This window comes from Echinops telfairi, unplaced genomic scaffold (assembly GCF_000313985.2).
Source record: "Echinops telfairi isolate 266 unplaced genomic scaffold, ASM31398v2 ScPeMD7_7407;HRSCAF=8445, whole genome shotgun sequence".
Taxonomy (NCBI): domain Eukaryota; kingdom Metazoa; phylum Chordata; class Mammalia; order Afrosoricida; family Tenrecidae; genus Echinops; species Echinops telfairi.
Window position 1 is genome coordinate 5,421,995 of NW_022111307.1, and position 14,171 is coordinate 5,436,165.

The 14,171-nt window shown below is 43.3% G+C and overlaps 1 protein-coding gene across 2 annotated transcripts in view; it reads right to left on the minus strand.

Moving 5' to 3' along the window:
* Positions 1-12,486, minus strand: part of KNG1 (kininogen 1) — a 29,867-nt gene extending 17,381 nt beyond the window's left edge. The window contains exons 1-3 of one of the 2 annotated variants that reach the window (XM_045296439.1): positions 12,193-12,479; positions 7,806-7,916; positions 6,771-6,852 (exon numbers count right to left, since the gene is read on the minus strand). In XM_045296439.1, the coding sequence (XP_045152374.1) occupies positions 6,771-6,852; positions 7,806-7,916; positions 12,193-12,384 (385 nt within the window). In that variant the 5' untranslated portion in view covers positions 12,385-12,479. Of the gene's footprint in view, positions 1-6,770; positions 6,853-7,805; positions 7,917-12,192 lie in introns of both variants that reach the window. The other variant, XM_045296438.1, reaches the window with a different exon arrangement.
* Between the last annotated feature and the right edge of the window lie 1,685 nt (positions 12,487-14,171).

The window sequence follows — 14,171 nt, forward strand, 5'->3', positions numbered from 1 at the left end:
CTATCATGATCCCAATTCTACCTTACAAATCTGGCTAGACCAGAGGATGTACACTGGTACAGATAGGAACTGGAAACACAGGGAATCCAGGGTAGATGATCCCTTCAGGACCTGGAGGGTTGAGGGAGGGTGGGGTAGAGAGGGGGAACCGATTTCAAGGATCTACATATAACTTCCTCTTGGGGGACAGACAACAGAAAAGTGGGCGAAGGGAGACGTGGGACAGGACAAGATATGGCAAAATAATACTTTATAAGTTATCAAGGGTTCATGAGGGAGCCGGGAGGGAGGGGGAAAATGAGGAGCTGATGGCAGGGTCTTATGTGGAGAGCAAATGTTTTGAGAATGATGATGGCAACAAATGTACAAATGTGCTTTATACAATTGATGTATGTATGGATTGTGATAAGAGTTGTATGAGCCCCCAGTAAAATGATTTAAGAAAAAGAAAATATCCTGGCTTGGGTCTGGCTCACCTCAACCCTGAAATGATGTCTTTCCTCTTTAAAGATGTCTTCGGCAGCAGATTTGCCCAATGCAATACTTCGTTTGATTTAACAGAAAATTTATTGGCATATAATTCACATGTCATACAATTCAATAGTTTAAATATGTTAAAAAGTTTTGCAATCATCACCACAATCAATTTTTAGACCATTTTCTTCTTTTTATTCTCATTATTATTAGCTCCCCAGTTCCCATCAACCTCCCCTACCTTAACCCCAAGAAACTATTAATCTAGTTTCTGTATAGTTTCTCTATAGATTTGGCTCTCCTGCCTTTAATAATATAAAGAAAAATAATACAAAGACAAAAAGAAAATATTGAGCAAAACAATAACAACAAAATATAAAAATAAAAACCTTAGTTGGAAAGATAACAGAAAATAATAAAAACTAGAACAAATTTAAAATGGGCCAAAAGTTGCACTTGCTAAGTTGTAGAATGCATTAGAAAGTGGATTGTTGTAGATGCAGTTAGCACCCTATCATGTGACCTCCTCTCAGATTCATTTAATTTATTTTAGTTTTTAATATTTTCTGCTTTCTTGTCGATTGAGGCTTTTCTCTGTTTTACTTTGTTGTGGTGGTTAGTTTTGTTTGTTTAATGTTTTTCTGTCTATGAAATCCAGGAGAGGTAAATCTATAGAAACAGTCACTGGACTCATGGTTCCTTGAGGGGATGGCAGGGGAATTGAGGGGAAATGAGGAGCTAAGAACAATGAGTATAAGAATGAAGAAAATGTTTTAAAAATGATTGTGGTGATGATTGCACAACTCTTCTTGATGTGATTGAACTGCTGAATTGTATGATATGTGAATTACATGCCAATAAAACTGTTAGGAAAAAAATAAAGTGGGTCCAAAGATAGAACAAATGAGAAGTTGTTAAATTTTAACCTAATCACATCTACGGTCCCCTTTCCAATGCACTTTGATAGCAAGGCTATTCACACCCCTGGCCGATGGTCAGAGGGGATTCACTGGAGGCTTATTGCAAGTGGGGACTTTGCAAATGGACTTTAGGCTTTCTTCGTCAGCCATAGTCTTCTGCAAATTTGGTGGTCAGACTTTATGCTCTACTCCTGTTTCCCCCTCCAGTCTTGGATTTTATTGATTACTATCCTTGGATCACAAATGCTGGAGTGCTTCTTCTATTTGGACTTGGTTAAGTCATCTCACTTAGATCGCTGCTTATTTGAAGACAAGCCATCAAGACCCGAGGTGCTATTCTTTCTGATCCTCAGGTACCATCTTCTTCATCATACTTTGCTATAGCACCCATATCTTCAGTGAGGGTTAGAGATAGGGTGAAACTTGCAATAACATTCATTCACAAAGACAGAACCATACCTGCTAGACTAAGACATGCCATTAAAAAGCAGAGAGAGTATGCAAATAGCAAATATATGGTGACCTTGTGCTGTTCACTGGGTAGTCTCAAAGCAAGCTATCCAAATCAAAGTCCAACAAACTCCAACTCCATATCCTTGGAATAACACTCACCTACGTAGTCTCATCCGAAGGTGTTCCAGTATTCAGTCCAAGGGGGTATTTCAGTCCCTTAAATCTGCTACAGGTGAGTTCAAGGTAATGTCCACTTCAATTAGTTGTTGTTTGATTTTTTGACTGAACATATGTGCTGCTCCATGGAAAGTGAAATCCATGATAATTTCAATCTTTTCTCCATTTTTCATGATGGATGCGTATTGGTCCATTGTGAAGATTTTTGGTTTCCTTCTATTGAGTTGCAACCCATAAGAAAATCTGCACTCTTGGATCTTCATCGACAAGTGCCTAAGTCCTCTTTGCTTTCAGCAAGCAAGCTTGTGTCATCTGCAGATTGAAAGTTGTTAACAAGTTTTCCTCCAATCCTGATGCCAGGCTCTTCTTCATCGTCCCGCTCCTCAGAAGATTTGCTCAGCATACAGATTGAATAAGTATGGTAAAAGGATACAACCCTGATGCTCACCTTTCCTGATTTTAGACCATGCAATGTTCTCTTATTCTGTTCAAACAATGTCTCTTTGTCCATGGACAGGATCTGCATGAGCATAATGAAGTGTTCTGGAATTTCCATTCTTCACAATGGTATCCGCAGCTTGTTGCTATCCATACAGTCAAATGCCTTTGCATATGCACTAAAACGCAAGTAAACATCTTTCTGCTGCTCTATGCTTTCAACCAAGAGCCATCTGACATCAACGGGATCCCAAGGATGCCCCTCCCCTGAATCTGGCTTGCATTTCTGGCAGCTTCCTGTCGATGCACTGCTGCATCAGTTTCTGAAGGATCTCCACAGTATATTATTTGCAAAGAATATGAATGAGATTGATAATTTTTGCATTCTGCTGAGTCACATTTCCTTAGAATGGGCACACATATGGATCTGTTTGCGTTGGTTGGCCAGATACATTCGTGAATGCTTCCAGTGCATCATAAGTTTGTTGAAACATTTCAATAGGTGTTCTATTAATTACTGGAGCCTTGTTTTTGGCTACTGCCTTCACTGGACCTTGGACTTCTTTGTTCAATACATTGGTTCTTGATTATGTGCTACATAGTGAAATGGTGACTATCAACCAATTCTTTTTGATATAGTGATTCGATGTATTATTGCCATCTTCTTTAGATACTTCCTGCATCATTCAGTATTTTGTCCATGGAATCCTTCATTATTACAACTCAAGGTTTGAATTTTTTCCCCTTCAATTCTTCCAGCTTGAGATATGCTGAGTGTATTCTTTCTTTTTGGCTTTCCAACTCCTTGACTTTAAACATTTCATTACAATGCTTTGTGTTCTAGAGTTGCTGTGTTAGTCTGGATTGACTAAAAAAACAAATCCAGGAAGACACTCATGTGTAGGAAATATATTTATCTACAAGAGCAATTGAATATTGAGAAAACATCCCAGCCCAGTGCAGATCAAGTCCATAAATCTGATATAAGCCCATATGTCCAAAACCAATCTATAAAGTCCTCTTCAGACTCAGGAAACACATGCAATGACACTGAATGCAGGAAGTTCACAGGCCAGTGGGTGTGAAATCTTGTGGATCCAATGGCGTTGTAAGCATCTCAGCGCTGGCAGGGGTCTCCACATGGCTTCTCCAGCCCCCAGGGCTGCATCAGAGTAGGTCCATGTGGCTTCTTCACAGGAATGTCTCTCAGGGAATGAACTGAGAGAGAGTGTGTCTCCAGTCTCCAAGGAGGAAATACAGGAGTTCCCAGAATCCTCAGGAGAAGGCAATGTCCACACAGAGGCCTCATTGGCTATATCCTGATTGACAGGCTAGACTCCACCCCTACACTCTTAATCCTCCAATTGACACCAGATTATGTAACTACCACAGTTGCCCTTTATAATGTTCTACATACCGTATATACTTGAGTATAAGCCAACCCGAATATCAGCTGAGGTACCTAATTTTACCACAAAAACTGCATTTTAAATGTGCTGAAAAGGTCAGCTTATACATGAGTATATACAGTATACTTTTACTTCATCATTTCATCCATTTGCTTTAGTTAAAAGCAAGTTTCAGAGTCTCTTCTGACAATCACTTTGTTCCGTGCTTTCTTTCCTGTATTTTTAATGACCATTTGCTTTCTTCACATGTGATGTTTTTGATGTTATTCCACAGCCAGTCAGGTCTTCTGTCACTAATGCTCAGTGTGTCAAATCTGTTCTTGGGATTATCTCTAAATTCAGGTAAGTTAGACTCAAGATCGTGGAATGGTTTTAATTCTCTTCAGCTTCAACCTGAACGTACATATTAGCAATTGATGGTCTGTTTCCATAATCAGATGATGGCCTTGCTTGGGCTGCTGATATTGAGCTTCACTATGCTCAATGGATTCCTGTGCATATTATCTGGTAAGTTTCCATGTATAGTCACCATATGTATTTTTGAAAAAAGAGATTTGCAATGAAAAAGCTATTGTATTGGTCTTGCAAAATTCTACCATGCAATCTCCAGCTTTGTTTTTATCAAAAGGCCATCTTTTCCAAATAACAATCCTTCATTTGTGTTTTCAATTTTTGACTTCCAATCACCAGTAACTTACCATTGCATCTTGATTTCATGTTTGATTGACTTCATACTGAAGATGTTGGTAGAACATTGCAATTTTTTAAAAATCACTGGCTGTAGTAGTTGTTGGGGTAAAACTGAATAATAGTTGTATTAATTGGACAACCTTATAGGAATATTGATATTATCCTATCACAGGCAGCATTGTACTTCAGATAGATCTTGAAATGACTGGTGGGATGACATGCCTCTTGAATTTATCATTCCAGAAATATTGAAACATATGATTGTTGGACTCATAATGGCCAATACTAGTCCCTTCTAGCTCACTAATGCCTAGAATACGGATTTTTATTTGCTCCATTTCATTTTCAATGACTTCTAGTTTTCCGAAAATTATACTTTGTACCTTTTATGCTCCAATTGGAGCCCTGGCGGCATAGTGGTTACACATTGGGCTGCAATCTGCATGGTCAGCAGTTTGAAACCACCAGCAGCTCTTCGGGAGAAAGACTGGGCTGAGTACAGTCCTGGAAACCCACAGGGGTCACCATGAGTCAGCATTAACTCAATGGCAGCGAGCTTGGGTGGTTTTTTTTGGTTTATGCTCCAATGTATTTTTTTTTTTACAGCATTGTCTTCTCATTTTGAGTCATGCCCACGCTTGAACTAGAGTCCCGAAAGCTTCACTTCATCTGTGTCATTAAAGTAAACTTTACTTTGAAGAGGCCGCTCATATTTTGAGGTCATTCCAACCTGAGGGGCTCATCTTCTGACATGATGTCTCACGGGGTTCCACTGGTATATATAAGGTTTTCAGTGCCTCATCCTTCAGAAGGGGATTGCTAATTTCTTCATCCTAGTCTGTTCTTAGTCTGGATGCTGTTACCATGGTAACCCTTTGGTTTGCAAACTACCAGTGGTGTTGCTTCCAGCATACAGCGGCATGCAAGGTACAGCAGTAGACATACTGACAGAGGAATGTGGGGTGACTTGCTCAAAAAACGCAGTGCTGTTGAGTAGGTGCTGACTCACAGCAACACAATAGGACTAAGCAGAACTGCCCCTGTGAGTTTCAAAGACAACTCTATAGGAGCAGGTGGTTTTGAACTACTGACCTTGCGTTTAGCAACCCAACACACAGCCGCTCTGCCATCAGGGCTCCAAGTTACTTGCCAGTTACGGGATATTGAAAAAACTATGTAATCATGCTCCACATTTGTAAAATGGATGGATATTAATATCTACTTCAAAGAGTTGTAAAGATTCAATACATTAAGACATGTAAAGTGCTTTCAGCAGTGCTAATCCAAGTGAGCCATGATTGCTTTGATGTTTAGAATTGACTTGGTGGCAATGGGCTTATACATTGTACTTTCTGATGTATGATCCTGCTTCAATCTCACAAAAATCCTTTGAAGTGGCGATTACTGCACTCCCCCTTCTATCACAGCCACAGGAGCATGAATGGCACCCCTGGTTAGGCACTGGGATACTAACTCCAAGGTCAAACCCATCAGTAGGAGAAAGAGGAAGCTGTTTGCTCCTATAAACGTTTGGTCTTGGAAACCCTGAGTCTTTATAGGAGTGGACAGTTCCATCTCTTTCCCAAGGGACAGCGGGTGGCTTGTGGTTAGCAGCCCCTGTTTATCCCACAGGGATCCTTGGGCTCCTCTGACAGACAGGGATATGAAAGCGAACATGATTGGAAAGATTCCCGCTAGGTCTGACCTCCAAATCTATGATTTCTCACTGGAGGGTGCTACCTACAACCCAGGGCAGGTGTTGGGTGTTCTTAGGGAGAAAGGGGTTGGAGCAGTGGCTCTCAACTTCCTAACGCCGCGACCCTTTCATACAGTTTCTCATGTGCTGGTGACCCCCCAACCATAAAACTATTATCGTTGCTACTTCATCATTGTAATTTTGCTACTGTTATAAATCAGGCGACCCCTGTGAAAGGGTCATTCGACCCCCAAAGGGGTCTCACCCACAGGTTGAGAACCACTGCATTGGAGAATAATGATGAGGGGATACTTGACATGAGGTTGGCCCCAACCTCCAGGTCCTACTGCTCCAGCAACCTCTCCAGGACCCTCTCATCCCACCGCTGCAACTGTCATTCTTATTGCTGCCCTCCAGCAGGGGGCAGGGTCTGGCCTTGGTTGCTCTTGTCATATCAACAAAACAAAGCCAGGAATGGTCAAGGTTGGTGTGCTGACTGCAGCTAGCAGGTACCTGGTGTAATCTGGCAGCTCTGGGTAGAGACGATGAATTTTCTACTCCCCTTCTTTACTGTTGCTGTGCATTCTCCTGTGGTCTACAAAGGAAGAAGACAGAGAGAGAGAGACCATTTGCCTTAATCTTTCAAGTGAGGAAATTGACCTAGATTGTTATTAAACTTAATTTTCCTTTTAAATATAGGAGCCCTTATGGTGCAGTGGTTACACGTTGGACTGCTAACCTCAAGGGCAGCAGTTCAAAACTACTAGCTGCTCTATGGGAGAAAGATGAGGTTTTCTACTCCCATAAAGGGTTATAGTCTCAGAAACCCATCAGGGCAGATCTATCCTGACCTAGAGAGAGGGTCAGTATGTGCTGAAATCGTCTCCATGTGGCAGTGAGTTTGATTTGGGTTTTCTTTTTAAATGTGTGGAAAAATTTCCAGTAGAGTTTGAGACACATGAATTAACACATTGCTAGTCTAATGGTGATTATTTTATAAACCACTGATATTTGTGAAATGTTGAAAGAGAGGCCATATAAATGGTGAGGTTTTATCCCTTGAGTCTTTAAGCCCTGGAGATATTTCTTTGCACCAAGACAGACACAGTGTCTCAGAATCTAACTGCTAAGCTATTCTGATTCACCTTTCAATTGCAGTGGATGAAAACGGTTCACACCAATAAGCTGCAGCAGGTTTAATGATGGTTATTGAACAGGTTCAAACCTACCGACCACGCCCTGGAGGGCAGACCTGAAGATGTGCTCCTGAAAGGTCACGAGAGCAGTTCTATGTGGAGTCGACCCCACGTGACTGGTTTGGTTTTCTCAGGGAGGGCGTCTTCCTCCATTTTTAACCGGAGACCTCCCACCCCTCTCTGTCTACGACAGAGTATAGCTCGCAAGCATTTGTCTTGGATGCAGTCTGAGCGTTTGTGTGCCTCTCACAAGCAGACTTCAAGACATGAACCATTCCCTGCAGGAGTACCAAAGCTGGGCAGGCTCCAGGAAACCTGCTGGAGGGACAGAGCAATCCCTCAAGCAACTTACAGCGTCCGGGGCTTCCTTGTAGTCACAGTCCTGCCAGGTTTTGCCGCTGTGAACGGGACAATCACCCTCCTTGATTTCGTACTTTATGGAATAGAACGTATCAGAGCCATCCTGCGGAAAAACAACCAAATATATCTTTGTTCATCCATCCAACATGTAATTGGAGTGGGAGTTGGTGTTGTTATAAATACTTGATTTTGATTTGACTCAATGATGCCAGGCAAAAGGTTCTTTAAGGAAGGGGTGAGTCAACCAGGGTGCAGTAAATCGCCGATGAAACACACAATATTCTTCTGGTTCTTTGAGGCTTCCTCACTCCCTAATATCATGAGCCCAGTGCTGCCTCTCATGTCAGATTAGACTGGAGCATGTGCACTGGTACCGATAAGAGCTCACGGCACATGCAATCCAGGTCAGATAAACCCCTCAGGAACAGAAATGGAGTATCGATACCAAGAGAGTAGAGGGAAGGTGGGGTAATGAGGAAGGGGGCACTGATTGCAATGACAGACACATAACCACAACCACCCCCAACCCCAAGGGGGTGATCAGCAGAAACCATTGGGGAAGGGAGACAGTGGTCTGTGTAAGATATGATAATAATAATAATTTATAATTTATCCAGGGGTCACAAGGGTTGGAGGGGGGAAAAGAGGGGCTGATACAAAGGGCTCAAATAGAAAATAAATGTTTAAAAAATAAAGATGGCAGCATATGTACAAATATGCTTGATACAATGATGTATGGATTGTTGTAAGAGCTGTAAGAGCCCCCATTAAAACAATCTTTTTAAAAGGAGCACTGAAAGCTAGATTTGCCTGTAAAAAACATTCACACAGTCTATTGCCAAATACATATTTTTAAAGTAGTAATCACAGTATTAGTCCATTATTATTTATTTGTTTTTAGTAATAAATTATTTTATTGGCGGCTCTTACATATAACAGTCAATACATCCATTATATCAGTGGGATATGTACAAATATTGCCATCACCAATTTCAAAACATGATCTTTCTTCTTGAGCCCTTGATATCAGGTCCTCTTTTTTCCTTCCCTCCCCCGCCCTGTCACCCTCACAAACCCTTAATATAGTCCATTATTTTTAAAAAGCATTTATTTGCATTCAGGACTAAGGTGTGCCTATCCCAACCCATGGTCTCTTCAATCATTTCATATGCATGTGAAAGTTGGGCGTTGAATGAGGAGGACTGAGAAAGAATCGGTGCATTTGAATCACGGTGCTGGCAAAGAATATAGGAAGCACCATGGCCTGCTAAAAGGACAAACAAGTCTGTCTCGGAACAAAGACGGCCAGAGCGCTCCTGAGCGGCAAGGGTCTTGAGACTTCATCTTACATACTCTGGACATGTCGCCAGGCGAGACCCGTCCCTGGAGAAGGACGTCACGTCGGTGAAGTAGAAGGGCAGTGAAAAAGAGGGAGGCTCTCAAGGAGATGGATGGACACAAACAGAGGAACAATTGTGAGGATGGGGCAGGGTAGGGCAGTGTTTCATTCTGTGTGCACAGGGTCGCTATGGGTCAGAACCAACTTGATGGCACCCAACAACAAGGACAACAACAACAAATATATATATATTCTCAAAACATCTGGCAGCGTGTGCAGCAAGCTGCTAGTAGCTGGCCTGTCAGTGCTAGACTTCCCCTGGCTTCTTTAAACAAACCTTCCTGTATTGTCTGACTTCCTTTAGACAAGCATGTATTACTTTTCCTCCCTCCCGTCTGAAATGTATTTGCTCTTCAAACATGTGTGATTTTTACAACTAGAAAAAAATATGTGCCACGAGTTATTTTGCTGTAAAAATGACATGAACAGTGGGGTAATGGAAGGGTTTTAGGAATGCATCTGCTTTCTGCCTCCCCACTTGAAGGCCCGGAGGCCATGAGATAATGAATTTCAAAGTTAAAGGTGAAGTTTCAAAGTACTGGCTTATAGTGACCTGTGAGAGGCACTACCCTAGCATGTCAGCAACAGTAGAGAACTGAGAGAGGATGTTGCCTACGCCCTCTTTTTGCAGATGAAAGAAGTCAGGGTCCAGAGGACAGGGCAGGAAGGCTCAGGCCATCTGGCATCCAAAGAAAGGCAGCGCCAGTCCCAGACCTCTGATGTCCCCACACCCAGGGCCAGACTCCACACAACGTAACCGCCTCAAGTAACTGCAAAGGCACCCCGTGTCTTCTCCGAGGCTCCTTCTCTAACTCTGTCAGGCTTTAATCCTTCAGGTCTATAAAGCAATCGGAGGCGGTGGTCTGCGTGCCCACACAGGGAAGCACGCGGTCAAGAAGAGGGTAAATGGACATTTTCGAGCAAACAACCCCGTGTCATAACCATCAACAAATGAAGACAAAACCAACAAAAGGTCGCTGGAGGACCCCAAGAAGGGAAGAGAGCCACTCGGGTCTCACCTAGAACTTGGGAGCCTAGCAGCCCTCGCAGAAGCACGCTAATCTGAGAAACAAAATGGCATGGTTTCACTTTCAGACAAAAGAAAACAAGTGTCCCCTCGGCTTTTTCACACTCGGCTCGCACCCTCACTACATAACCCTTGATGGTGAACTTCATTGAAACAAACCTTTAGCACACCTGCACTTCTTTGTGCCATGCACCCCGCCGGGAGCTTTCATTGCGGGGCTGAAAAGGACTTAGAAGGAACCAAAACATTGTAAAATGTGATGCATTCAACCCTGGTCAGTCTCACTTCTGACCCCTCCCAGCGCTTGAAGCCTCATTTACATCTTCCTCTTTCCGCGGCAGTGGCTGTAAGGAATCCCCTTGTGGCAGCCGGCCTGAGTGCCAGTGTCTCCCATTCTGGTCTGTCCTTATTCCACTTAGCTTTTTTTTTAAAAAAACAACACCATTTTATTGGGAGGGCTCTTACTAATCCTCTAACAATCCATCATTCAGTTGTGTGAAGCACACTTGTGCATAAATTGCCATCAACACTTCCAAAACATCTCATTTCTACTTGAGTCCTTGGTATCAGCTCCTCTTTTCCTCTCCCTTCCTCACTCTTGGGAATCCTTGATCAACTATATATTATTATTTCATATCTTACACTGTCCGTTGTCTCCCTTCACCCACATTACTGTTATTTGTCCCGAGGGGGGGGGCTATATATCCAACCTTGTGATAGGTTCCGCTTTTCTCCCCCTTTCCCCTGCCCCCACCATCCCCTACCCTCATGATATCTATACTCCCACTACTGTTCCTGGGGGGTTTGTTTGTCAGGAATTCCATGTGTCTACAGCTCTTATCTGTACCAATGTGTGTACTCCATCCAGTCTAGCCAGATTTGTAAGGTAGAACTGGGTGATGGTAGTGGGGTGGAGAGGAAGCACTCAGGAACTAGAGGAATGATGTGTGTTTCGACGGTGCTATACTGCTCCCTGGTTGAATCATCCCTCCCTTGTAACCTTTCTGAGGGGGGATGTCCAATTATCTACAGATAGGCTTTAGGTCTTCATTCCAACCCCCCTCTTTCACGTCGATATCATTTTTTGTTTTAGATCTTTTGATACTTGATAACTGACCCTGTTGACATCTCATGATCACACAAACTGGTGTGCTTATTCCATGTGGGCTTTATTGCTTTCCTGCTAGGTGGCCCCTTGTTTAACTTCAAGCATTTTAGACTCAAGACACTATATCTTTTGATAGCCAGGCACCATCAACTTTCTTCACCACATTTGCTTATGTACCTATTTTGTCTTCAGCGATTGTGTAGGGAAGGTGCGTATCACAGAGTGCCAGGTTATTGGAACAAAGTGTTCTTGTGTTTAGGGAGGCCTTGAGTAGAAGCCCAAAGTCCATCTGCTATCTTAATACGTAACATATAACTATATGTACATTGGCCTCTATCTCTTTCATTATAAATTAGTATATTTACATATATACATGCTTAAAGCTATATCTCTATAAATAGCTTTTGCCTCCTACTTTTTCCCTATATTTCCTGTCACCTTCCTCCTATCCCACTATCATGCTCACCCTTGATTCGGCTCTCAGTAATTCCTCTCAGACACATTGTCCTTGATTAACTCCCACCAGGCATTCTGTGCCCCTCTCGCCATCAATTTTAGATCTCTTGTTCCCTTAGCTCTGAGTTTTTTGGCCCCCTGCTCCCCTTCTCCTTTTTCACTTAGCTTTGTCTCATTTCATCTGTCCCCTCTGATTACCAGCCAGCCTTAGTGACCCTAGGACAGGTCCTGCACTGCTCTCCCACACCACAGACCGCCTTTCCCACGGGGTAACCTTCTACCTAAGCTCGTCGGGTCTTGGAGTAGTGGAGTGGGGAACAGCAAAGGCCTGGACTTCACGAGACAGTTCATATCCCAAGTGACCTCAGGGTCAAACACAGCTCACTCACCATCTTGGTGACCTGGGTAATCCGGTACAACACAAACTGGTTGCCACTTGTCTTTTCATTGTATTTTTTCAGAGCAGCATCCACGGCATCAAAAACACCTTCGCTCTTGCAGTCAACTTCCTTGGAGAGGAATTCCTGGCTCAAACCTGGGAGCAGCCTGGAACAGAGGACAAGGATGGTGATTAGTTTCATGATGCGACAGTCCTCCCTCTAACTGCTGAGGGATGATTTCTCCAGAGCCGTCCCCAGCCTCTTATCTCTGTGCCCTCTTCTCTCCGTGTCCCAGCACTCCGGGGGCTTGCTGGGAATCTGGCTGCACACACTGTTTGCCCTATTCCAAGAGGGCACATGACCCTGCCGGGTTATCCAAATAGATTCGGGCTGGAACATTACAACACATGGGTTGATGACCTGCTTGTTTGCATTCTAAAAGTTCAGGGGAGAGCAAAAAGTGCCTTTCCACATGGCTACACAACGTGTTTGATGGAACAGATCAGAGCAGGATCTAATGAGGAAGAGGAAAAAAACTACCAACTGGCTCATGACCTTATGACTTTCCCAAAGCCATTAAAAAAGGTTCCTGCATGCAGAAGGGCAGCCATGTGCACAGTGTGTAGAAACATCTTCCACATGGGATTTCCTTGCAAGGTATTTGCATAGAAGCCAGCTGCTGTCCATCCTACTCCGTGCCTAGGGAAACCTGTACCCAGAGACCCAAGTGAGAACTGGGAGTCCCATCGCAAGACATTGGGACAACTGAGGGGAAAAGGGTGGGGAGTATTCTATCTGGCTCTCTACCCTCCCAGGCTTTGTGAAGGAAAATGCTTGCCAGTGTGGAGAAGGCAGGAAGGAAGTGTATGGGCAGTCGGTTTGCATGAAGCCCCGCACCCCTTGCCCTTGCTTCTTGCTTGACATGTCTGTGGGTGCCTCTGTCACTAGGCCTAAGCAGCCTTTTTGATAAAGTTGGACTATGCAAGGAGAGGAGGCATGTGGACAGGTTAAAGATTGGATTCGATTTTTGGATTAGTAGATGTTTGCCCGCAATTCTTACCACACATGAAAAAGGTGGTTGACTTCTGTGCTGTTGGTGGAAGGATGTCTAGTCTCCCTGAAGGCTTCTGGAAAGGAGAGGGCAGTGTGGGCTGAACGGTGGCAGGAACATGAATCCGCAGTTAATCCCACTGGACTCCACTATGTCTCCGCTTCCTCAGCACCTTTCTACAACTCCATTTCCCCTATTTGTCAGCTGTGCAAAGTGGTACATACAGACACTGATCAGGAAGGGAGAAGGTGGCTTTGGATGAAGGCTGATCAGGGTTCTAAGCCCACTCCCACAATTTACTAACCATAACATTCTTTTTTGGGGGGGTGGGGCTAATCTTCATTCTCTGAAAAATGTCAATCGTGGAAGCGGCCGGCTAGTTATTTATTCAACCCAGTTTCTTGTCCGGAGCATACAGCTGGACTTCATTTCCTACCCTTCCTTACAGTAGGTATGCGACTGAGTGCTAGCCAATGAAATGTGAAGGTAACTTATGGATCCCACTTCCCTTTGAGGTCTGCTCCATGACTCCCCATGGCTCACCCCCTTGTCCTCCTCGACTTTCTCTACACGCGAGTTAGATACAAAGGATTCAGGATGAAAGGAACCTTAGACCCTGAATCACCACATGGATGGCCTTCTGTAAGTAATACACACCGACCGGTGGCATGAGAGAGAAATCCGATTCTGTGTTGTGAAGCCACTGAGCTTCTTCATTATAGCAGCTGACTTGTTAACACAATGATATTACCTGTATAAGAGAGTTGTAAGAATTAAAATTGCATAACACACGAAAAACTCTTCTGACTCAAAATACATTACATATATATGTCCATTAAGCAGATATTTCTCTTTTTTTAATCATTTTATTAGGGGCTCATAAAACTCTTATCACAATCCATACATACATCAATTGTGTAAAGCACATTTGTACATT